The 26,467-nt window shown below is 32.9% G+C and overlaps 1 protein-coding gene across 1 annotated transcript in view; it reads left to right on the plus strand.

The window, feature by feature from the left end:
* The first annotated feature begins 11,284 nt into the window (after positions 1–11,284).
* LOC143242332 (neural cell adhesion molecule 1-B-like) overlaps positions 11,285–26,467 on the plus strand; it is a 220,436-nt gene continuing 205,253 nt past the window's right edge. The window contains exon 1 of the mRNA XM_076485691.1: positions 11,285–11,558. Within this exon, the coding sequence (XP_076341806.1) occupies positions 11,510–11,558 (49 nt within the window). The 5' untranslated portion in view covers positions 11,285–11,509. The remainder of the gene's footprint in view (positions 11,559–26,467) is intronic.

Below are 26,467 nucleotides of genomic sequence, written 5' to 3' on the forward strand. Positions count from 1 at the left end.
ATGGAGGTATGTTCGTGTTTTTTCCATCTGTTCTATACCACAACTTGATCTGGTATCGGTTAAATAAGTTAACGTTGGTGAGATAAGACGTCTAGCACAAACTGGAACTTTCGAATTAAAATACATATTTTGTTTTAGAGCACGTGAAGTAACGGACACGTGAATAATTCTGCCATTAAGACTTAATTAACCCTAAACATTTAGTCTCGGCATAGAATTAGTGGTAAGGAAATACGTGTAAATCAAGCAGCGTACGCTTGAAATATGTAAATTTTAAGAGACGTTTTGGATATTAAAACTTAGGGTGTAGAAAAGCGTAGTTGGTGGCACACGACATTTATTAGCAACGTGTTCGTGATATTACATCATAATAAGAGAGACAGTCGTTTAAATCACAACATTTTTTACTGACACAAAGTAGATTTCTTGCTCGTTCTCATAAACAACTGACATGAGTTGTGTTTTAACTGAGTTTTTGTAGATTCGAATCCAGCTGTTCTGTAAGGTGCTGTCGACAGAGGGCTACAGGAAAACATGAGGGTTTATTATATAGGGTTGAAAGGTGAATTCGAGGGCTCATAAATCACGTTCCCTTGCCTAAAGACCGCGCTCAGCACTTTTGAGCCACGGGCCTGCTATGAAAGTGACATCGATTCATGCAGCCAAGAGCTATCGAACTTTCGGCGGTTGGTGCTGTCTTACCTCTAGCCTGTCTGTTCAAAATTAATGATGGTTACAAACAGATTCTATTTTTGTGTGACTTTGTGACTTTGGTCGATGTTCTGAAACAAAAAACTAGAATACACTCTAATCTATTTTTGTGTGACTTTGGTGAATGTTCTGAAACAAAAAACTAGAATACACTCTAATCTATTTTTGTGTGACTTTGGTGGATGTTCTGAAACAAAAAACTAGAATACACTCTAATCTATTTTTGTGTGACTTTGGTGGATGTTCTGAAACAAAAAACTAGAATACACTCTAATCTATTTTTGTGTGACTTTGGTGGATGTTCTGAAACAAAAAACTAGAATACACTCTAATCTATTTTTGTGTGACTTTGGTGGATGTTCTGAAACAAAAAACTAGAATATACTCTAATCTATTTTTGTGTGACTTTGGTGGATATTCTGAAACAAAAAACTAGTATACACTATAATCTATTTTTGTGTTACTTTGGTGGATGTTCTGAAACAAAAAACTATAATACACTCTAATCTATTTTTGTGTGACTTTGGTGGATATTCTGAAACAAAAATCTAGTATACACTCTAATCTGTTTTTGTGTGACTTTGGTGGATATTCTGAAACAAAAAACTATAATACACTCTTATCCAATTTTCTGTGACTTTGGTGGATGTTCTGAAAAAAACAACTAGAATACACTCTAATCTATTTTTGTGTGACTTTGGTGGATGTTCTGAAACAAAAAACTAGAATACACTCTAATCTATTTTTGTGTGACTTTGGTGGATGTTCTGAAACAAAAAACTAGAATACACTCTAATCTATTTTTGTGTGACTTTGGTGGATGTTCTGAAACAAAAAATTATAATACACTCTAATCTATTTTTGTGTGACTTTAGTGGATATTGTGAAACAAAAAACTAGAATACACTCTAATCTATTTTTTAATAGATCTTAGAGTGATATGATGTTATTTAATAGATGTTTGAGTGATATGATGTTATTTTTCCATTAATTATATTGATAAGTTTGGTTTGTTTTGAAGTTCGCGCAAAGATACACGAGGGCTATCTGCGCTAGCCGTCTCTAATTTAGCAGTGTAAGACTAGAGGGAAGGCTGCTAATCATCACCACCTACCGCCAACTCTTGGGTTACTGTTTTATCAATGAATAGCGGGATTGACCGTCACATTACAACGTTTTCACGGCTAAAAGGGTGAGCACATTTGGTGTGACGGGGATTGGAACCCGCGACCCTCGGATTACGAGTCGCACGCCTTACGCGCTTGGCCATGCCAGGCCAGCATTTTTAGGCCTCTCTTAAAACTGTGTGGTAAGCTATTTCATAAAACACGAATCCATTTCATGAACTCATTTTATATTTTATTCTATTAAGAAAGGATAAGAGAAAAGAATCATTTATTAAAATTTCTTCATTAATTTTCATTGTTAGATAATTATTTCTGATGAAATAATTCTGAGGTACTTTTAAATTTGTGTGATTCTTCGTGTGAAAATATTTCTCCAATTTCCGTTTGAATAAATAAAATTTGCAATTGTCGAATTTGAACATTCAGTTTGTTGTACAAACGACGAGCACGTTAACGGAACCTTAATGTTTGACGAAGATTCCTCTAGAATATTTAACGTATTTGTTTTTTATATTATTGTCATGGCTGCTCTCATACAGTAGGTTAGATATCCATGGAGGTATGTTCGTGTTTTTTCCATCTGTTCTATACCACAACTTGATCTGGTATCGGTTAAATAAGTTAACGTTGGTGAGATAAGACGTCTAGCACAAACTGGAACTTTCGAATTAAAATACATATTTTGTTTTAGAGCACGTGAAGTAACGGACACGTGAATAATTCTGCCATTAAGACTTAATTAACCCTAAACATTTAGTCTCGGCATAGAATTAGTGGTAAGGAAATACGTGTAAATCAAGCAGCGTACGCTTGAAATATGTAAATTTTAAGAGACGTTTTGGATATTAAAACTTAGGGTGTAGAAAAGCGTAGTTGGTGGCACACGACATTTATTAGCAACGTGTTCGTGATATTACATCATAATAAGAGAGACAGTCGTTTAAATCACAACATTTTTACTGACACAAAGTAGATTTCTTGCTCGTTCTCATAAACAACTGACATGAGTTGTGTTTTAACTGAGTTTTTGTAGATTCGAATCCAGCTGTTCTGTAAGGTGCTGTCGACAGAGGGCTACAGGAAAACATGAGGGTTTATTATATAGGGTTGAAAGGTGAATTCGAGGGCTCATAAATCACGTTCCCTTGCCTAAAGACCGCGCTCAGCACTTTTGAGCCACGAGCCTGCTATGAAAGTGACATCGATTCATGCAGCCAAGAGCTATCGAACTTTCGGCGGTTGGTGCTGTCTTACCTCTAGCCTGTCTGTTCAAAATTAATGATGGTTACAAACAGATTCTATTTTTGTGTGACTTTGTGACTTTGGTCGATGTTCTGAAACAAAAACTAGAATACACTCTAATCTATTTTTGTGTGACTTTGGTGAATGTTCTGAAACAAAAAACTAGAATACACTCTAATCTATTTTTGTGTGACTTTGGTGGATGTTCTGAAACAAAAAACTAGAATACACTCTAATCTATTTTTGTGTGACTTTGGTGGATGTTCTGAAACAAAAAACTAGAATACACTCTAATCTATTTTGTGTGACTTTGGTGGATGTTCTGAAACAAAAAACTAGAATACACTCTAATCTATTTTTGTGTGACTTTGGTGGATGTTCTGAAACAAAAAACTAGAATATACTCTAATCTATTTTTGTGTGACTTTGGTGGATATTCTGAAACAAAAAACTAGTATACACTATAATCTATTTTTGTGTTACTTTGGTGGATGTTCTGAAACAAAAAACTATAATACACTCTAATCTATTTTTGTGTGACTTTGGTGGATATTCTGAAACAAAAATCTAGTATACACTCTAATCTGTTTTTGTGTGACTTTGGTGGATATTCTGAAACAAAAAACTATAATACACTCTTATCCAATTTTCTGTGACTTTGGTGGATGTTCTGAAAAAAACAACTAGAATACACTCTAATCTATTTTTGTGTGACTTTGGTGGATGTTCTGAAACAAAAAACTAGAATACACTCTAATCTATTTTTGTGTGACTTTGGTGGATGTTCTGAAACGAAAAACTGGAATACACTCTAATCTATTTTTGTGTGACTTTGGTGGATGTTCTGAAACAAAAAACTAGTATACACTCTAATCTATTTTTGTGTGACTTTGGTGGATGTTCTGAAACAAAAAACTAGAATACACTCTAATATATTTTTATGTTACTTTGGTGGATGTTCTGAAACAAAAAACTAGAATACACTCTAATATATTTTTGTGTGACTTTGGTGGATGTTCTGAAACAAAAAACTAGAATACACTCTAATCTATTTTTGTGTGACTTTGGTGGATGTTCTGAAACAAAAAACTAGAATACACTCTAATCTATTTTTGTGTGACTTTGGAGGATGTTCTGAAACAAAAAACTAGAATACACTCTAATCTATTTTTGTGTGACTTTGGTGGATGTTCTGAAACAAAAAACTAGTATACACTCTAATCTATTTTTGTGTGACTTTGGTGGATGTTCTGAAACAAAAAACTAGAATACACTCTAATCTATTTTTGTGTGACTTTGGAGGATGTTCTGAAACAAAAAACTAGAATACACTATAATCTATTTTTGTGTGACTTTGGTGGATGTTCTGAAACAAAAAACTAGAATACACTCTAATCTATTTTTGTGTGACTGTATTGGACCAGGGATGATTTACTTTATTACTAGAAAAACCGACTTTGTTCGCTATCAGGGAAAACGACTCTTGCTTCGTTGGAAGAAATTTGTTTGGTTTCAAAACGTAATACGTTAGTCAGTACGATGTATTAAACTGCGAGGCCACAATCATTCTCGGAAATAAACAGTTAAACATTGCGCATGAGCAATATATAAGAATGGTGAAGAATAAAACAACAGAAATTGTGTTTTTGTACAACTGAAAGTTTGTAAGTGTTCAGTAACGTTTTATCTGAACAGTCTAATTTTTTTTTGTTTTTTTTTAATTTTACCCAAAGCTACACGAGGTCTATCTGCGCTAGTCGTCCGTAGTTTAGCAGTGTAAGACTAAAGGGTTTATTTGTTTGTTTTGAATTTCGTTCAAAACTACTCGAGGGCTATCTGCGCTCTACCCACCACGGGTATCGTAACCCGGTTTTTAGCGTTGTAAGTTCGTAGACATACCGCTGAGCCACTAAAGGGCCGGTCCCTAATTTAGCAGTGTAAGACTAGAGGGAAGGCAGCTAGTCATTACCACCCATTGCCAACTCTTGGGCTACTCTTTTACCAACGAATAGTGGGATTGACCGTCACATTATATGGCTGGCTTCGGGTCGATACAGTTCCTGATGATAAGTGGCTTCACATCTCTACAGTTCTGGATGACAAGTGGCTTCAACTCCTTACAGTTCCTGATGACAAGTGACTTCATATCTCTACAGTTCCTGATGATAAGTGGCTTTACATCTCTACAGTTCCTAATGGAAAGTGGCTTCACATCTCTACAGTTCCTGATGATAAGTGGCTTCATATCTCTACAGTTCCTGATGATAAGTGGCTTCACATTTCTACAGTTCCTGATGATAAGTGGCTTCACATCTCTACAGTTCCTGATGACAAGTGGCTTCACATTTCTACAGTTCCTGATGATAAGTGGCTTCACATCTCTACGTTCTGGATGATAAGTGGCTTCACATCTCTACAGTTCCGGATGATAAGCGGCTTCACATCTCTACAGTTCGTGATGATAAGTGACTTCACATCTCTACAGTTCCTGATAATAAGTGGCTTCACATCTCTACAGTTCTGGATGACAAGTGGCTTCAACTCCTTACAGTTCCTGATGACAAGTGGCTTCACATCTCTACAGTTCCTGATGATAAGTGGCTTCACATCTCTACAGTTCCTGATGACAAGTGGCTTCATATCTCTACAGTTTCTGATGACAAGTGGCTTCATATCTCTACAGTTCCTGATGACAAGTGGCTTCACATCTCTACAGTTCCTGATGATAAGTGACTTCACATCTCTACAGTTCCTGATGATAAGTGGCTTCACATCTCTACAGTTCCTGATGACAAGTGGCTTGATATCTCTACAGTTCCTGATGATAAGTGGCTTTACATCTCTACAGTTCCTGGTGATAAGTGGCTTCAGATCTCTACAATTCCTGATGATAAGTGGCTTCACATCTCTAAGTTCCTGATGATAAGTGGCTTCACATTTCTACAGTTCCTGATGATAAGTGGCTTCACATCTCTACGTTCCGGATGATAAGTGGTTTCACATCTGTACAGTTCCGGATGGTAAGTGGCTTCACATCTCTACGTTCCGGATGATAAGTGGTTTCACATCTGTACAGTTCCGGATGGTAAGTGGCTTCACATCTCTACAGTTCCGGATGACAAGTGGCTTCATATCTCTACAGTTCCTGATGATAAGTGGCTTCACATCTCTACGTTCTGGATGATAAGTGGCTTCACATCCTTACAGCTCCGGATGACAAGTGGCTATATGAGGACTTCCATACATATTGTATTACTCACTGAGCTCAAAAAGTTTATTAAACATTTATCTGTTTACCAAAAACAACAACAAACAAATCACTGTATCTCTTCTGGTTCTTTACTATTCTCGGGTTGAAGAACAGTTATATAACAGTGCATATTCTGTAACAGTTGCAAGAGAGTTGAGCAAATACTACATGCATGTTTACGAAGACGAATACTAGATGTATGTTTACGAAGACGAATACTGGATGTGTGTTTACGAAGACGAATACTGGATGTGGTCTGGTTTGCTCTATAATTCGTTGTTAACTCGATTAGAAAATTTCATCTTCTGGTGCAGATATTTACGTTTCAGGCCTGTTTCAAAAAAAGTCGGCAGTTGATGAGGAACATTCCTGGTTTGTAATCTTCAAGACGAGCACTTGCAGAGAATATAAAGGTAACTGTCCTGCAATTAAAAACAAGTGCACTTGACAGGATGATATACGCGTATTTAACTTGATTTTGCTAGCAAAGGTTAACGAAATTAAAGTTTATAATTGTACAGCTTGTTTGTGATATCCATTTGCACGAATTTGCCAACTGATGGCCCGGCATGGCCAAGCGTGTTAAGGCGTGCGACTCGTAATCTGAATCGCGCCAAACATGCTCGCCCTTTCAGCCGTGGGGGCATGATAATGTGACGGCCAATCCCACTATTCGTTGGTAAAAGAGTAGCCCAAGAGTTGGCGGTGGGTGGTGATGACTAACTGCCTTCCCTCTAGTCTTTCGCTGCTAAACTATGGACGGCTAGCACAGATAGCTCTCGAGTAGCTTTGTGCGAAATTCAAAACAAACAAACAAAAAACCAATTAAAAAAACAAAGACAAAAAAAAAATTAAAATATCTTGATTTCCTATTAGTGTGTGTGGCGTTCTCAACTATTCCCAGCCTTCTTTTACCTCCATGTGAGGGTTAAGTTTAAAACTTCACGAATTTACGAAATTGTTATCAACAGCATATGAATTTTTAAATACGTCAATTCAGTCATACTTTAGCATCATTCGTGCTCGCCCTTTCAGCCGTGGGGGCGTTATAATGTGACGATCAATCCCATTATTCGGTAGTAAAATAGTAGCCCAAGAGTTGACGGAGGTGGTGATGACTAGCTGCCTTCCCTCTAGTTTTACACTGCTATATTAGGGACAGCTATCGCAGATAGCTCTCGTATAGCTTTACGCGAAATCCAAAACAAACAAACAGTCTTGACGTTTCTAATTGTATTTGCATTTTAATCAAATATGGTTGTGTTCCTTTGTTTTTTCATGCTACATTTGAGTCGAAACGAAATTAAGAAGACATATTAAGTTATTTAATGGTGTACAACCCCCAAGGAAGCAATCAAATTGTTAAAAGAAACAAAGGATAGTTTGCTATCCGAAGGGAGTCATTTCGGTGGTCTGACTGGTCTGAATACAGTTCTATTCAGGATCTCTGAACGTTATTCAACTTGGTTATAATTACCAGCCCTTCAAATCTCACGAGTCTCGTCTTATGTTGACGTCAGCAGCGATAATTACAGGCACATACGTAATAACATTAGTGTCTTCATGGAGACGACGATTAATAACCATCATAACTTAGCCAATAAAGGTCTCTTCTGATTAACATAATTTTGTTTGTAAATTTCTGAAATAAGCCGTGGGCACACGTATTATCATAATTAGGCACTTGTTTGTTACACTATATTTGGCCAATAAGTAACGTCCATGTTTGTTACACAATATCTAGCCAATAATTAGCGGCCGTGTTTGTTACACTATATTCAGTCAATAAGTATCGGCCATGTTTGTTACACTATATCTAGTCAATAATTAGCGGCCGTGTTTGTTACAATATATTCAGGCAATAAGTAGCGGGCGGCCATGTTTGTTACACTGTATCCAGCTAATTAATATTGGGAAATGCTCTACGTCCTTTATTATTTTACACTACTTACTTTACCAAATTATGATACTTGTTCCTGGTTTTCTGACAGAACTGAGCGTACTTTGTATTTTTATTATATTTGTTTGAGGTAACAAGCAAGTGACGTGATATAATTATTCTTAAAGGTATTTAATATATCATTATATCAACAAGTCTCTATTTTATTCTATAAAATATGACTCAGTTTCTATAAAATGATTTTTTGTCAGTATATTTACATTATTTTAAAATAAATAACAAATTAAATTATCACAATCGTATTGTACGTATTATTTGTCAATCTTTCTGTCGTATTTACCATGTTTGGGCTCATACTTGAAATAACTGTTGATTTAGTATGTTGAGTTTGAGATTCGAGGCCTTATGAAGGAAGTACTTGAAAGTTTCATAATAATATTTGAATAAGTACAAATGTGTTATTTCCACCAATAGAATGGTTTGTTTGGTTTCTTTTGAATTTCGCGCAAAGTTACACGAGAGCTATCTGCTCTAGCCGTTCCTAATTTAGCAGTTTAAGACTAGAGGGAAGGCAGCTAGTAATCACCACCCCCTGCCAACTCCTAGGCTACTCTTGTACCAACGAATAGTGGGATTGATCGTCACGTTATAACGCTCCCACGGCTGAAAGGGCGAGCATGTTTGGCGCGACGGGGATGCGAACCCGCGACCCTCGGATTACGAGTCGAGTGCCTTAACCACCTGGCCATACCTGGCTCGTTATATCTCTCTATCTTACAAAACACGATATAAACGCCAAGCTTAAAAACATAACTTACAACGTTGTAACATTATTAAGAATGGGCTAATATATGAGCTCTTTTGATATCTAAGATATTGTGACTTGTAGGCCATCAGTAACTCTGGAACGATATTAGAGTAAAATGTATTATTTTACAGTAATCTTAACTGAAACGCGCAACATATTGTCTGTTCTTTTAAGTACTGATTGACTTGAGCTAGGCCTACTTGATTTGAGCTAGGCCTACAACCACAGAAGTAAATATTCCATACACAAGCTATAAGCCTATTTAAGAATATCAAGAAAAACGCTAACAGATTGGGTATGAGCAACAGATATCACACAAAACCTTAAAATAATTAATAATTGTAGACTAGTTACGCCTTCACATAAAGACGTAGTAATATGTCTTAAACATACGAAATCTGTTACGTTTTAAGTGTTTTTGTAGCATTGGTAAACAATAAAATTACACAATAAAGATCTGTTTTACTTACAAATTATTAGGACTTGGCTTTGGAACAGGTTATTCGGCCTACTTAAATTACTAACGTGATATAATAGTGATTACATAGAAACATCCAAATAAGCTGTGGTTTTAGGACTAGTTACAAGGAATTATGTATAATACATATATATATTTACGATCTACGAAATAAATAAAAGTGTTCGTGATTATTAGATAAGACTATGGAAAGATATACTACGTAAAAAGTTAAAAAAACATATTTGTTTACTACCTTTAGCTACGTTGATGGAGAACGTCATTCAATAGATTTATGTGTTGGACACAAATACACAGTTGATAAACCCAACCAGTGGGAAAAGTAAAGACTTACTAAGCCTTAAGTCTCAAAACCAATAGAAAATCCCCTACAAAATTCGGACCTGATAGGCAGTTCTTTGTGATACTGGCTAAATGCCAGTGGTTTTACGATTCACCAATTACTGGTCAACAACTCTACTGCTGAAACCCATACTCAAGGGTTATTAACGCAATCAAAGTTAAAACCCAGAGTTACGACGGCCAAAGATTTGTTGTTATATACTGCTGATTAGGTTAAACGTTTCTAATAATCTTAACATAATGAAAACAACAACAACAACAACAACAAAGACTGTTATGAAAAACGTAACTTTGCAATTTGAACGAACATATAAAATTAACCTGGAATACTTTAGTGTTCTTTTTATTCTTCCAATTAACAACTAGTTTAAGCAACTGAGTTCGGGCTTAATGGACGAATAACTAATTAAAAATTAATTATAAAAAATGTTCTAATGCTAGAGTACTTAGAGCTTAATCCAGTATAATAGTGAACATTTTACTGGAGCAGGTGTCTTGTGGTATTAAAGGGTAACAAAACTTAATGCGCAGCAAGCAAGATTAATTAATTAATATTTATTCCACAAGCCAATCAAGGACTATAATTAATCTTTCTAGTTTTATCTTCTATTTATATCATTAGCAAAATTCGTTTGAGACTCTTTGTTATGATGTATGATTCCTATTTCAGGACACTTTCGAACCCTAATCCACATTCAGAGCTATTGATTAATATTGAATAAAGGTGGCTCATTTAGTGAGGTTATTTTCTAGGGTATTCACTTCTCAGCTTTTGTTTTTTGTTGTTTGTTTTTTTCTTTTTGGTTGTGAGGAAAAAAAAGTCCATTTTTGTGAAATATTTCCCCTGCTAACAAACAGACAAAGCTATAACGGAAAGGGTATGAAACAAATAGATTTACCTTTCAGTTGGTGCACCATGTGTCTGTGAATTATGTAAGACGGAGAAAATACAAACAAAACAAGTCGAAGAAACACCAGTTCTATTTCTTCTGGCTTACGCTGCTATTTGTGTACTCGTATGCGAACAGGAAATCGACTCTAGGAGAGAAACACATGAACCTACGCTTCTGATGTTCGTAATGACAAGTTTTTGAAGGATGCGTATCGAACATCATTAGCGAGCTGTAACAAATTGACCAAAAATGCGTAGATTAAACGTAAAAGACGTGAAGTGCATCTGCTATTACACCATTTTGTTATTAGTGCAAATAATAAGTTATTATTTTTATTGATGTGCGTGTGGGCGTGTTTCATTATTAGCGCCTTCATTCAGTCTCCAGGAAAACATTTAGTAAATATTCGAGTTTAACCAATCAAAGAAGATCATTCTTACTGAGTCGGCGCGTCTGAAAAAAAAAAAAAAAATGAATACGAATAAGTGTGTTCTTAAATTCACGTTTCCTTGAGCTCCGAGTTCTACGTATCACTTTGCGGTAAGAAAACACAAAAGGATCGGTGGCTGAGAGTCTGCCCAGCTCTGATTGCCCACGGATGTGATAAAGTTGTCGCAAAGCAGCCTCGAAAGGTAGATTCTCGTTCGCCGCCGCACGTGCACCGTTAGTTCCTTTTAAACGATAGGCTAGCGGTTTTCTGTACAGGTGCGAAAAGGCACGTGCAACTGAGCTGCGGTAAGACAAAGGTGACAAGGACTATGCAATCTCTCTTGTTCGGGTCTTTTCTCGTCTTGCTCGTTTACGAAGGTAAGTTTAATGAAAGGTAAGATAAGGTACCGAGAAACAAAACCGCGTTTAGTAGAGAAAAAAACACGGATAAAGAGGTTCTTGATGCATCTAGTAAAATTATGTCGATTTCTTCATATTTTATAATCAGGGTAAAAGAAATATCTTTACCTTCTCGTGCAGTAAAGGTCAGTTAAGCATGTTTCTCAGGTTGTTAAGAAGATGATACTGATTATTTTTTAAAGAATTCAGCGCAAAGCAGCCCGAGAGAATCTAAACTAGTGACCTTTAATACAACATACTTGTCAACACTACTCACTTTCAGTTCTTGGGCTTCTCTCTTACCAATAGAGAAGTGTGACTGAACGTCATATTATAACTCACCCGTGGCTGTAGGGACGAGCATATTCGATTTTCTAAGAACTGGTATGCATATTGGGCTATAATGAAGTAATGGTATTTCAGGTTTCGCGGTATTTTTGAAGAAAAAAAAATTATTGAATTGTTAAAGACACGATTGTTTCTACATCTAATGTACTAAAAAATATAAATGAGATAGAATCGCCCACCCACAAGAAGAAATAATGATTTTTTTTAATTAAAATATTTTGTGTGATGTGAATTTATGGATATATTTCAAACATTGTTTTGATTTTTAAATCTGGCACATTTCACCTACAAACAAATAACATAAATATATTTGTCCAGAAACACCTGAGATTTTAACACCACTGTGAGAGAGGAGTTAATCTTTTTTTCCCAAAGAATCGAGGAAAGAAATCGTCAGTTTCATCGAGTGTTTAATTTATGAAAGACGTTGCGTGCCATCCAACACGCACAGATCCTATTACCAAAGGTCCGGAAGCATTACGTTCAGTGACGTCTCTGGCAGAGGAAATGCACGTGAGCTAGAAGGACAACAACAACAAGGCAGATGGTACTTTCGTTAAAACTCCGTTGATAAAAAGAAATTTATACTTTAGGCGAGAAATTGTATTAACAAACTCTGAGAAGTAGCTTACATTTAGCCCTTAAGACAGAACATGTGATGCCATTAGCGTTTTATCTCAGTCTCTACTCAGGTGTATGAGATGGGAGATTTGGACCTGTTTTTCCTCTCGTATAACATTAGGAACAAGAGCAGTCTACGTTCGTCAAGAATAGATCCCTAACGTAAAAACAAACTCGTTTAGTTAAGCAAAAAAAACGAAGTTATTGTGTTCGCTTAATGAATATTGAGAAACGTTTCTTGTGAGAGGCACGCTCTGCTTGAGGTTCGACCACTGACTCGGTGAAAATATAATTTATGCTCACCCGTAAATTTTGTTAACACGTTACAATCGTTCTGTCATTTTTCTGTGTTACCTTTGCTTGTGTTTGTTAGTATTGCAGGCCTAGCGAAGACAGATGTCGCTATTCACAGCTTAATAAAAAATATATTACTTTAATATTTTTTATTACATTCAAACATAAGAGATTTTTTTTAGGTTTCCTGTTAAAGCAGTGAAACTTTGTGAATAGCGATATTAAGACTATAGAGAATATTAGTACAGTGGTGAGTTAAATCTTTAACTGTTAAAAACAATTATTTCCTTGTTAGGAACTCCATACAGTCTATATGTTACTATACTTAACGAAGTACACAGGTTACTCTCTCACTGGATGTTGCTATAGTAACAAAGTGCAGACTACTGCTTCACTGGATGTTGCTATAGTAACAAAGTAGAGACTACTGCTTCACTGAATGTTGCTATAGTAACAAAGTATAGACTAATATTTCACTGGATGTTGCTATAGCAACATATTACAGACTACCTTTTCACCAGATGTTGCTATAGCAATATAGTACAGGCAAATGTTTCACTGAATGTTGCTAGACTGCTGTCTCATTGGATGTTGCTATAGTAACATAGTACAGACTACTGTTTCATTGGATGTTTCTATAGTAACATAGTACAGACCCTTCACGCAGTGTCTCGAACTACTTGAGTTTTGTTTAATCTCTGCTTAATATTGTTTATTGCTCTGTTTAATATTGAATTGTTATCAAAGCATCATCTCTGCTAATGTACAGAGTTGTTAAAAATCTGATAAAATTTCAACTAATAACAGGCCGGTTGCACAGTTTAGATGATAAAATTACATGGTATCGTAGTTAGAACTTTAGGATGTACGAATGTTTTCGGCCTGGCATGGCATGTGGTTAGGACACTGAACACCTAAGATTTTAACACCACTAGGTGATTCGCAGACTCGAATCCACGTCGCCAAACATGCTCGCCCTTAAGCATGATTGTGAGAGTCAGCGACCAGGGTGTAAAAATTATTGGCTATTACAAAACACTTTAGCATGATTGTGAGGGTCAGCGACCAGGGTGTAAAAATTATTGGCTATTACAAAACACTTTAGTATGATTGTGAGGGTCAGCGACCAGGGTGTAAAAATTATTGGCTATTACAAAACACTTTAGCGTGATTGTGAGGGTCAGCGACCAGGGTGTGAAATTTCTTGGCTATTACAAAACACTTCAACATGATTGTGAGGGTCAGCGACCAGGTTATAAACATTCTTGGCTGTTGCTAAACATCCCAGCAGCCGATCAGAGAACTACGTAGAATTAAAGACGAAAGGCATTTCCCGTTATATAAAGAATGGCTCTAAGCTGTTGCTTCCACGATAAATCCACACGTGGGAGTAAACAATCTTAAAGATAAAATCAATCAGCGTAGAGAAAGAAACGTAAAAGTTGGTTTCAAATAAAACACTACTTTTCACTATTATACTGTTGGGTTAAAGTCCAATTTTCGAAACGTTACTGTTTAAAATACTAATGAAGTATCTAAATAACAAAATAATTATCGAAAATGTAAATCTCACAACACTTTTGTTATTATGGCAAATTCCATTATGAAACACGAGCTGTAGAGTATATTATGAAGCCTGTAACTTGACCATTATTACTGTTATTCCATTAGAAACAGAAATAGCAAATACGTACTATAGTTACGTATTTTCATTAAAGTTCCTACGACCACGTGATCGTAACTTAGCATTTGTCAGTTTGATGAAGCAGTTTCTTGTAGACTTCTGTTACTTGTTAAAATTAATAAGTCTGATCAAACAAGTTGTTTTAGATTTTGGTTACTTCTACATTCACGTCTACAGATCTAACTATTATTACCAGTAGATAATATACAATAAAACATCTCGTCTACAGATCTAACTACTACTACCACAAAATATAATACAAAATAAAACTTCAATCTACAGATTCAACTGATATTACCACAGTAAATAACAAAATAAATATTCACATCTACAAATCTAACTATTATTACCACAGTAGATAATAGAAAATAATACATTCCGTCGACAGATTCAGCTATTGTTACCACAATAGATAATACAAAATGATACATCACGTCGACAGATCCAACTATTGTTACCACAATAGATAATACGAAATAATTCATCACGTCTACAGATCCAACTATAGTTGGAATGTTTTCGACCTGGCATGGCAGGTGGTTAGGACGCTGAATACAAAATAATACATCACGTCTACAGATTCAACTATTGTTACCACAATAGATAATACAAAATGATACATCACGTCTACAGATTCAACTATTGTTACCACAATAGATAATACAAAATGATACATCACGTCTACAGATTCAACTATTGTTACCACAATAGATATTACAAAATAATACATCACGTCGACAGATTCAGCTATTGTTACAACAATAGATAATACAAAATAATACATCACGTCTACAGATTCAACTATTGTTACCACAATAGAAAAATACAAAATAATACATCACGTCTGCAGATCCAACTATTGTTACCACAATATATAATACAAAATAATACATCACGTCGACAGATTCAGCTATTGTTACAACAATGGATAATACAAAATAATACATTACGTCTACAGATTCAACTATTGTTACCACAATACATAATACAAAATGATACATCACGTCTACAGATTCAACTATTGTTACCACAATAGAAAAATACAAAATAATACATCAGCCTACAGATTCAACTATTGTTACCACAATAGAAAAATACAAAATAATACATCACGTCTACAGATCCAATTATTGTTACCACAATAGACAATACAAAATAATACATCACGTCGACAGATTCAACTATTGTTACCACAATAGATAATACAAAATAATACATCACGTCGACAGATTCAACTATTGTTACCACAATAGATAATACAAAATAATACATCACGTCTACAGATCTAACTTTCATTACCATTACTATTGTACAGTTTGTGTGTTTTTCTATTTTTCTTACAAATTTGTTTTAGGAGTTTTTTCTTATATGTTATAAAATTCAAATAGTTGTATAATTTTCGATAGATCAGCAGTGATGATTTTGTTTAGAACACAGTACAGGCTAAACCTAAACTAGAAGCACCTTACTCAGTGAACAGCCTAACCTGTCTACTTATATATGCACTTAATATATTACTTTTCCAGTTTCTTTGTGTTTGGCTGATGCTATGAAACTGACAAAGCTTGCATCTCATTTTAAAGATAAGATGACATTCAGTTCAAAATAGTTAAATAGCAGTGTAGAAAGACAGATATTTTAACATAGTTTTGTAAAGAAGTTTGTTATTTTATTATTTAGTTTAATATTCTTCTGATTTAAAGGTTAATTCACCTTATAAAGATGATGTCAGTAAAAATCCAAATATATATATATGTAAATCAAGCATTTTGAAATCACCTAAAACTGTTTAAACCGCAGATAAACATCATAATTGCTAACATGTATTTTACAAACGTTCTCACAAAAAAATCTTTACCCATGTTTACTTTCAGCCATAGGCCCACGTAAATTATGTTTCTCTTGATTAATAACACTATTTGAAAGTGGTTCTCAGAACCTTTAGAAGATCACGTCTTTAAATTGTATAAAGTTAACTGTTCTCTGAATCTAAAGCATACTTACTAACAACTGACACCTGCGAATGTTGGATCCTATCTTTGTGAGTAAATCAATTCTAATTCAATGAGTATTTGTGAGATTTAGTAATTAGTTTTAACATCATCTTGGCTGTGTCTGATTTCGTTCACTAATTTCTCTGCTTAATCAGATGGAGTGACTTAAGGCTTGTGAGTGAATTGTTGTTGGCTGAGGTGAAGAAGATAAACTTACAACGTCATTGATTAAATATAAATTGGTGGAAAATTTACCAACTTACCTCGTTCAACTAAGCCTAAACTTTAAAGTTCACGTAATAATAAAATAAGTAAGCTTGAAGTTAATGGGATAAATAGAGACGTTTGGTCAGTCAATATAAAGTTTAGCTTCTAATTATTACCTTATAAGATTTGGTAAAGTAAGTTCAAGACTATGATGCTTTCATAAGATTTGGTGAAGTTCAGAAATAAGATACGTAGCTTAAGATAAGGTGGAGTACAGAAATAAGATACGTAGCTTAAGATTAGCTGGAGTACATAAATAAGATACGCAGCTTAAGATTAGGCGGGGTACAAAAATAAGATACGTAGCTTAAGATTAGGTTTAGTACAAAAGTAAGACGTATACCTTAATATTAGGTGGAGTACAGAAATAAGATACGCAGCTTAAGATTAGGTGGAGCACAGAAATAAAATACGTAGCTTAATATTAGGTGGAGTACAGAAATAAGATATCTAGCTTAAGATAAGGTGGAGTACAGAAATAAGATATCTAGCTTAAGATAAGGTGGAGTACAGAAATAAGATATCTAGCTTAATATAAGGTGGAGTACAGAAATAAGTACGTACCTTAAGATTAGGTGGAGTACATAAATAAAATACGTAGCTTAACATTAGGTGGAGTACAGAAATAAAATACGTACCTTGAGCTACGTTTAGTACAAAAAAATGCATACCTTAAGATTAGGTGGAGTACAGAAATAAGATACGTAGCTTAAGATTAGGTTTAGTACAAAAATAAGATGCATACCTTAAGATTAGGTGGAGTACAGAAATAAGATACGCAGCTTAAGATTAGGTGGAGAACATTCACAAGAGAAAATGTAACATTTAAAAGATATAGTTGTTAAATTCATGTGACTCTCTTTGTAATATGAGACCGAAAGAAGATATTAATATTAATTTAACACCCACTGTTCTACACTAGAGACCGGATAATGATTTTAACACAAAAGTTAAACTACTGATGACTTTAACATCAAAGAAAAAGAGCCACTACTGTATACTACAGAACCTATTGATGACTTTAATATGAGAATTAAACAGTTACTAGTGTATACTACAGAACCTATTGATGACTTTAATATGAGAATTAAACAGTTACTAGTGTATACTACAGAACCTATTGATGACTTTAATATGAGAATTAAACAGTTACTAGTGTATACTACAGAACCTATTGATGACTTTAATATGAGAATTAAACAGTTACTAGTGTATACTACAGAACCTATTGATGACTTTAATATGAGAATTAAACAGTTACTAGTGTATACTACAGAACCTATTGATGACTTTAATATGAGAATTAAACAGTTACTAGTGTATACTACAGAACCTATTGATGACTTTAATATGAGAATTAAACAGTTACTAGTGTATACTACAGAACCTATTGATGACTTTAATATCAGAATTAAACATCTACTTCTGTATACTATAGAACCTATTGATTACTTTAATATCAAAATTAAACAGTTACAACTGAATACAACAGAACCTATTCATGACTTTAATATCAGAATTAAACAGTCACTACTGTATAATACAGAACCTATTGATGACTTTAATATCAGAATTAAACAGCCACAACTGTACACTACAGAACCTATTGATGACTTTAATATCAGAATTAAACATTCACTACTGTATACCACAGAAACTATTCACGACTTTAATATCAGAATTAAACAGCTACTACTGTATACTACAGAACCTATTGATGACTTTAATACCAAAATTAAACAGCCACTACTGCACACTACAGAACCTATTAATGACTTTAATAACAGAATTAAACAGTCACTACTGTATAATACAGAACCTATTGATGACTTTAATATCAGAATTAAAGAGCTACTACTGTATACTACAGAACCTATTGATGACTTTAATATCAGAATTAAACGTCTCCATTCGCATACTACAGAACCTATTGATGACTTTAATATCAGAATAAAACATCTACTTCTGTTTACTACAGAACCTATTGATGACTTTAATATCAGAATTAAACAGTCACTACTGTATACTACAGAACCTATTGATGACTTTAATATCAGAATTAAACATCTACTTCTGTATACTATAGAACCTATTGATTACTTTAATATCAGAATTAAACAGTTACTACTGAATACTACAGAACCTATTGATGACTTTAATATCAGAATTAAACAGCTACTACTGTATACTACAGAACCTATTGATGACTTTAATATCAAAATTAAACAGCCACTACTGCACACTACACAACCTATTGATGACTTTAATATCAGAATTAAACAGTCACTACTGTATAATACAGAACCTATTGATGACTTTAATATCAGAATTAAACATCTACTACTGTATACTACAGAACCTATTGATGACTTTAATATCAGAATTAAACATTCAGTACTGTATACTACAGAAACTATTCACGACTTTAATATCAGAATTAAACAGCTAATACTGTATACTACAGATCCTATTGATGACTTTAATATCAGAATTAAACGTCTCCTTCGCATACTACAGAACCTATTGATGACTTTAATATGAGAATTAAACAGTTACTAGTGTATACTACGGAACCTATTGATGACTTTAATATGAGAATTAAACAGTTACTAGTGTATACTACGGAACCTATTGATGACTTTAATATGAGAATTAAACAGTTACTAGTGTATACTACAGAACCTATTGATGATATAATATGAGAATTAAACAGTTACTAGTGTATACTACAGAACCTATTGATGACTTTAATATGAGAATTAAACAGTTACTAGTGTATACTACAGAACCTATTGATGACTTTAATATGAGAATTAAACAGTTACTAGTGTATACTACAGAACCTATTGATGACTTTAATATGAGAATTAAACAGTTACTAGTGTATACTACAGAACCTATTGATGACTTTAATATGAGAATTAAACAGTTACTAGTGTATACTACAGAACCTATTGATGACTTTAATATGAGAATTAAACAGTTACTACTAGTGTATACTACAGAACCTATTGATGACTTTAATATGAGAATTAAACAGTTACTAGTGTATACTACAGAACCTATTGATGACTTTAATATGAGAATTAAACATCTACTCTGTATACTATAGAACCTATTGATTACTTTAATATCAGAATTAAACAGTTACAACTGAATACTACAGAACCTATTCATGACTTTAATATCAGAATTAAACAGTCACTACTGTATAATACAGAACCTATTGATGACTTTAATATCAGAATTAAACATCTACTACTGTATACTACAGAACCTATTGATGACTTTAATATCAGAATTAAACAGCCACAACTGTACACTACAGAACCTATTGATGACTTTAATATCAGAATTAAACAGTTACTACTGTATACTACAGAAACTATTCACGACTTTAATATCAGAATTAAACGTCTGCTTTCGCATACTACAGAACCTATTGATGACTTTAATATCAGAATAAAACATCTACTTCTGTTTACTACAGAACCTATTGATGACTTTAATATCAGAATTAAACAGTCACTACTGTATACTACAGAACCTATTGATGACTTTAATATCAGAATTAAACATCTACTTCTGTATACTATAGAACCTATTGATGACTTTAATATCAGAATTAAACAGTTACTACTGAATACTACAGAACCTATTGATGACTTTAATATCAGAATTAAACATCTACTTCTGTATATTACAGAACCTATTGATGACTTTAATATTTGAATTAAACATTCACCACTGTATACTACAGAAACTATTAATGACTTTAATATCAGAATTAAACAGTCACTACTGTATACTACAGAACCTATTGATGTCTTTAATATCAAAATTAAACAGCCACTACTGCACACTACAGAACCTATTAATGACTTTAATATCAGAATTAAACATCTACTACTGTATACTACAGAACCTATTGATGACTTTAATATCAGAATTAAACATTCAGTACTGTATACTACAGAAACTATTCACAACTTTAATATCAGAATTAAACAGCTACTACTGTATACTACAGATCCTATTGATGACTTTAATATCAGAATTAAACGTCTCCTTTCGCATACTACAGAACCTATTGATGACTTTAATATGAGAATTAAACAGTTACTAGTGTATACTACAGAACCTATTGATGACTTTAATATGAGAATTAAACAGTTACTAGTGTATTCTACAGAACCTATTGATGACTTTAATATGAGAATTAAACAGTTACTAGTGTATACTACAGAACCTATTGATGACTTTAATATGAGAATCAAACAGTTACTAGTGTATACTACAGAACCTATTGATGACTTTAATATGAGAATTAAACAGTTACTAGTGCATACTACAGAACCTATTGATGACTTTAATATGAGAATTAAACAGTTACTAGTGTATACTACAGAACCTATTGATGACTTTAATATGAGAATTAAACAGTTACTAGTGTATACTACAGAACCTATTGATGACTTTAATATGAGAATTAAACAGTTACTAGTGTATACTACAGAACCTATTGATGACTTTAATATGAGAATTAAACATCTACTTCTGTATACTATAGAACCTATTGATTACTTTAATATCAGAATTAAACAGTTACAACTGAATACTACAGAACCTATTCATGACTTTAATATCAGATTTAAACAGTCACTACTGTATAATACAGAACCTATTGATGACTTTAATATCAGATTTAAACATCTACTACTGTATACTACAGAACCTATAGATGACTTTAATATCAGAATTAAACAGCCACAACTGTACACTACAGAACCTATTGATGACTTTAATATCAGAATTAAACAGTTACTACTGTATACTACAGAAACTATTCACGACTTTAATATCAGAATTAAACGTCTGCTTTCGCATACTACAGAACCTATTGATGACTTTAATATCAGAATAAAACATCTACTTCTGTTTACTACAGAACCTATTGATGACTTTAATATCAGAATTAAACAGTCACTACTGTATACTACAGAACCTATTGATGACTTTAATATCAGAATTAAACATCTACTTCTGTATACTATAGAACCTATTGATTACTTTAATATCAGAATTAAACAGTTACTACTGAATACTACAGAACCTATTGATGACTTTAATATCAGAATTAAACATCTACTTCTGTATACTACAGAACCTATTGATGACTTTAATATTTGAATTAAACATTCACCACTGTATACTACAGAAACTATTCACGACTTTAATATCAGAATTAAACAGCTACTACTGTATACTACAGAACCTATTGATGACTTTAATATCAAAATTAAACAGCCACTACTGCACACTACAGAACCTATTAATGACTTTAATATCAGAATTAAACAGCCACTACTGCACACTACAGAACCTATTAATGACTTTAATATCAGAATTAAACATCTACTACTGTATACTACAGAACCTATTGATGACTTTAATATCAGAATTAAACATTCAGTACTGTATACTACAGAACCTATTGATGACTTTAATATCAGAATTAAACATTCAGTACTGTATACTACAGAAACTATTCACAACTTTAATATCAGAATTAAACAGCTACTACTGTATACTACAGAACCTATTGATGACTTTAATATGAGAATTAAACAGTTACTAGTGTATACTACAGAACCTATTGATGACTTTAATATGAGAATTAAACAGTTACTAGTGTATACTACAGAACCTATTGATGACTTTAATATGAGAATTAAACAGTTACTAGTGTATACTACAGAACCTATTGATGATATAATATGAGAATTAAACAGTTACTAGTGTATACTACAGAACCTATTGATGACTTTAATATGAGAATTAAACAGTTACTAGTGTATACTACAGAACCTATTGATGACTTTAATATGAGAATTAAACAGTTACTAGTGTATACTACAGAACCTATTGATGACTTTAATATGAGAATTAAACAGTTACTAGTGTATACTACAGAACCTATTGATGACTTTAATATGAGAATTAAACAGTTACTAGTGTATACTACAGAACCTATTGATGACTTTAATATGAGAATTAAACAGTTACTAGTGTATACTACAGAACCTATTGATGACTTTAATATGAGAATTAAACAGTTACTAGTGTATACTACAGAACCTATTGATGACTTTAATATGAGAATTAAACATCTACTTCTGTATACTATAGAACCTATTGATTACTTTAATATCAGAATTAAACAGTTACAACTGAATACTACAGAACCTATTCATGACTTTAATATCAGAATTAAACAGTCACTACTGTATAATACAGAACCTATTGATGACTTTAATATCAGAATTAAACATCTACTACTGTATACTACAGAACCTATTGATGACTTTAATATCAGAATTAAACAGCCACAACTGTACACTACAGAACCTATTGATGACTTTAATATCAGAATTAAACAGTTACTACTGTATACTACAGAAACTATTCACGACTTTAATATCAGAATTAAACGTCTGCTTTCGCATACTACAGAACCTATTGATGACTTTAATATCAGAATAAAACATCTACTTCTGTTTACTACAGAACCTATTGATGACTTTAATATCAGAATTAAACAGTCACTACTGTATACTACAGAACCTATTGATGACTTTAATATCAGAATTAAACATCTACTTCTGTATACTATAGAACCTATTGATTACTTTAATATCAGAATTAAACAGTTACTACTGAATACTACAGAACCTATTGATGACTTTAATATCAGAATTAAACATCTACTTCTGTATATTACAGAACCTATTGATGACTTTAATATTTGAATTAAACATTCACCACTGTATACTACAGAAACTATTCACGACTTTAATATCAGAATTAAACAGCTACTACTGTATACTACAGAACCTATTGATGACTTTAATATCAAAATTAAACAGCCACTACTGCACACTACAGAACCTATTAATGACTTTAATATCAGAATTAAACAGTCACTACTGTATACTACAGAACCTATTGATGACTTTAATATCAAAATTAAACAGCCACTACTGCACACTACAGAACCTATTAATGACTTTAATATCAGAATTAAACATCTACTACTGTATACTACAGAACCTATTGATGACTTTAATATCAGAATTAAACATTCAGTACTGTATACTACAGAAACTATTCACAACTTTAATATCAGAATTAAACAGCTACTACTGTATACTACAGATCCTATTGATGACTTTAATATCAGAATTAAACGTCTCCTTTCGCATACTACAGAACCTATTGATGACTTTAATATCAAAATTAAACAGCCACTACTGCACACTACAGAACCTATTGATGACTTTAATATCAGAATTAAACATCTACTACTGTATACTACAGAACCTATTGATGACTTTAATATCAGAATTAAACATTCAGTACTGTATACTACAGAAACTATTCACAACTTTAATATCAGAATTAAACAGCTACTACTGTATACTACAGATCCTATTGATGACTTTAATATCAGAATTAAACGTCTCCTTTCGCATACTACAGAACCTATTGATGACTTTAATATCAAAATTAAACAGCCACTACTGCACACTACAGAACCTATTAATGACTTTAATATCAGAATTAAACATCTACTACTGTATACTACAGAACCTATTGATGACTTTAATATCAGAATTAAACATTCAGTACTGTATACTACAGAAACTATTCACAACTTTAATATCAGAATTAAACAGCTACTACTGTATACTACAGATCCTATTGATGACTTTAATATCAGAATTAAACGTCTCCTTTCGCATACTACAGAACCTATTGATGACTTTAATATCAAAATTAAACAGCCACTACTGCACACTACAGAATCTATTAATGACTTTAATATCAGAATTAAACATCTACTACTGTATACTACAGAACCTATTGATGACTTTAATATGAGAATTAAACAGTTACTAGTGTATACTACAGAACCTATTGATGACTTTAATATCAGAATTAAACATTCAGTACTGCACACTACAGAAACTATTCACAACTTTAATATCAGAATTAAACAGCTACTACTGTATACTACAGATCCTATTGATGACTTTAATATCAGAATTAAACGTCTCCTTTCGCATACTACAGAACCTATTGATGACTTTAATATCAAAATTAAACAGCCACTACTGCACACTACAGAACCTATTGATGACTTTAATATCAGAATTAAACATCTACTACTGTATACTACAGAACCTATTGATGACTTTAATATCAGAATTAAACATTCAGTACTGTATACTACAGAAACTATTCACAACTTTAATATCAGAATTAAACAGCTACTACTGTATACTACAGAACCTATTGATGACTTTAATATCAGAATTAAACGTCTCCTTTCGCATACTACAGAACCTATTGATGACTTTAATATCAAAATTAAACAGCCACTACTGCACACTACAGAACCTATTAATGACTTTAATATCAGAATTAAACATCTACTACTGTATACTACAGAACCTATTGATGACTTTAATATCAGAATTAAACATTCAGTACTGTATACTACAGAAACTATTCACAACTTTAATATCAGAATTAAACAGCTACTACTGTATACTACAGAACCTATTGATGACTTTAATATCAGAATTAAACGTCTCCTTTCGCATACTACAGAACCTATTGATGACTTTAATATGAGAATTAAACAGTTACTAGTGTATACTACAGAACCTATTGATAACTTTAATATGAGAATTAAACAGTTACTAGTGTATACTACAGAACCTATTGATGACTTTAATATGAGAATTAAACAGTTACTAGTGTATACTACAGAACCTATTGATGACTTTAATATCAGAATTAAACAGTTACTACTGTATACTACAGAACCTATTGATGACTTTAATATGAGAATTAAACAGTTACTAGTGTATACTACAGAACCTATTGATGACTTTAATATCAGAATTAAACAGTTACTAGTGTATACTACAGAACCTATTGATGACTTTAATATGAGAATTAAACAGTTACTAGTGTATACTACAGAACCTATTGATGACTTTAATATGAGAATTAAACAGTTACTAGTGTATACTACAGAACCTATTGATGACTTTAATATGAGAATTAAACATCTACTTCTGTATACTATAGAACATATTGATTACTTTAATATCAGAATTAAACAGTTACAACTGAATACTACAGAACCTATTCATGACTTTAATATCAGAATTAAACAGTCACTACTGTATAATACAGAACCTATTGATGACTTTAATATCAGAATTAAACATCTACTACTGTATACTACAGAACCTATTGATGACTTTAATATCAGAATTAAACAGCCACAACTGTACACTACAGAACCTATTGATGACTTTAATATCAGAATTAAACAGTTACTACTGTATACTACAGAACCTTATTGATGACTTTAATATCAGAATTAAACATTCACTACTGTATACTACAGAAACTATTCACGACTTTATTATCAGAATTAAACAGCTACTACTGTATACTACAGAACCTATTGATGACTTTAATATCAGAATTAAACGTCTCCTTTCGCATACTACAGAACCTATTGATGACTTTAATATCAGAATAAAACATCTACTTCTGTTTACTACAGAACCTATTGATGACTTTAATATCAGAATTAAACA

The sequence above is a fragment of the Tachypleus tridentatus genome, unplaced genomic scaffold, assembly GCF_004210375.1.
Source record: "Tachypleus tridentatus isolate NWPU-2018 unplaced genomic scaffold, ASM421037v1 Hic_cluster_2, whole genome shotgun sequence".
NCBI lineage: Eukaryota > Metazoa > Arthropoda > Merostomata > Xiphosura > Limulidae > Tachypleus > Tachypleus tridentatus.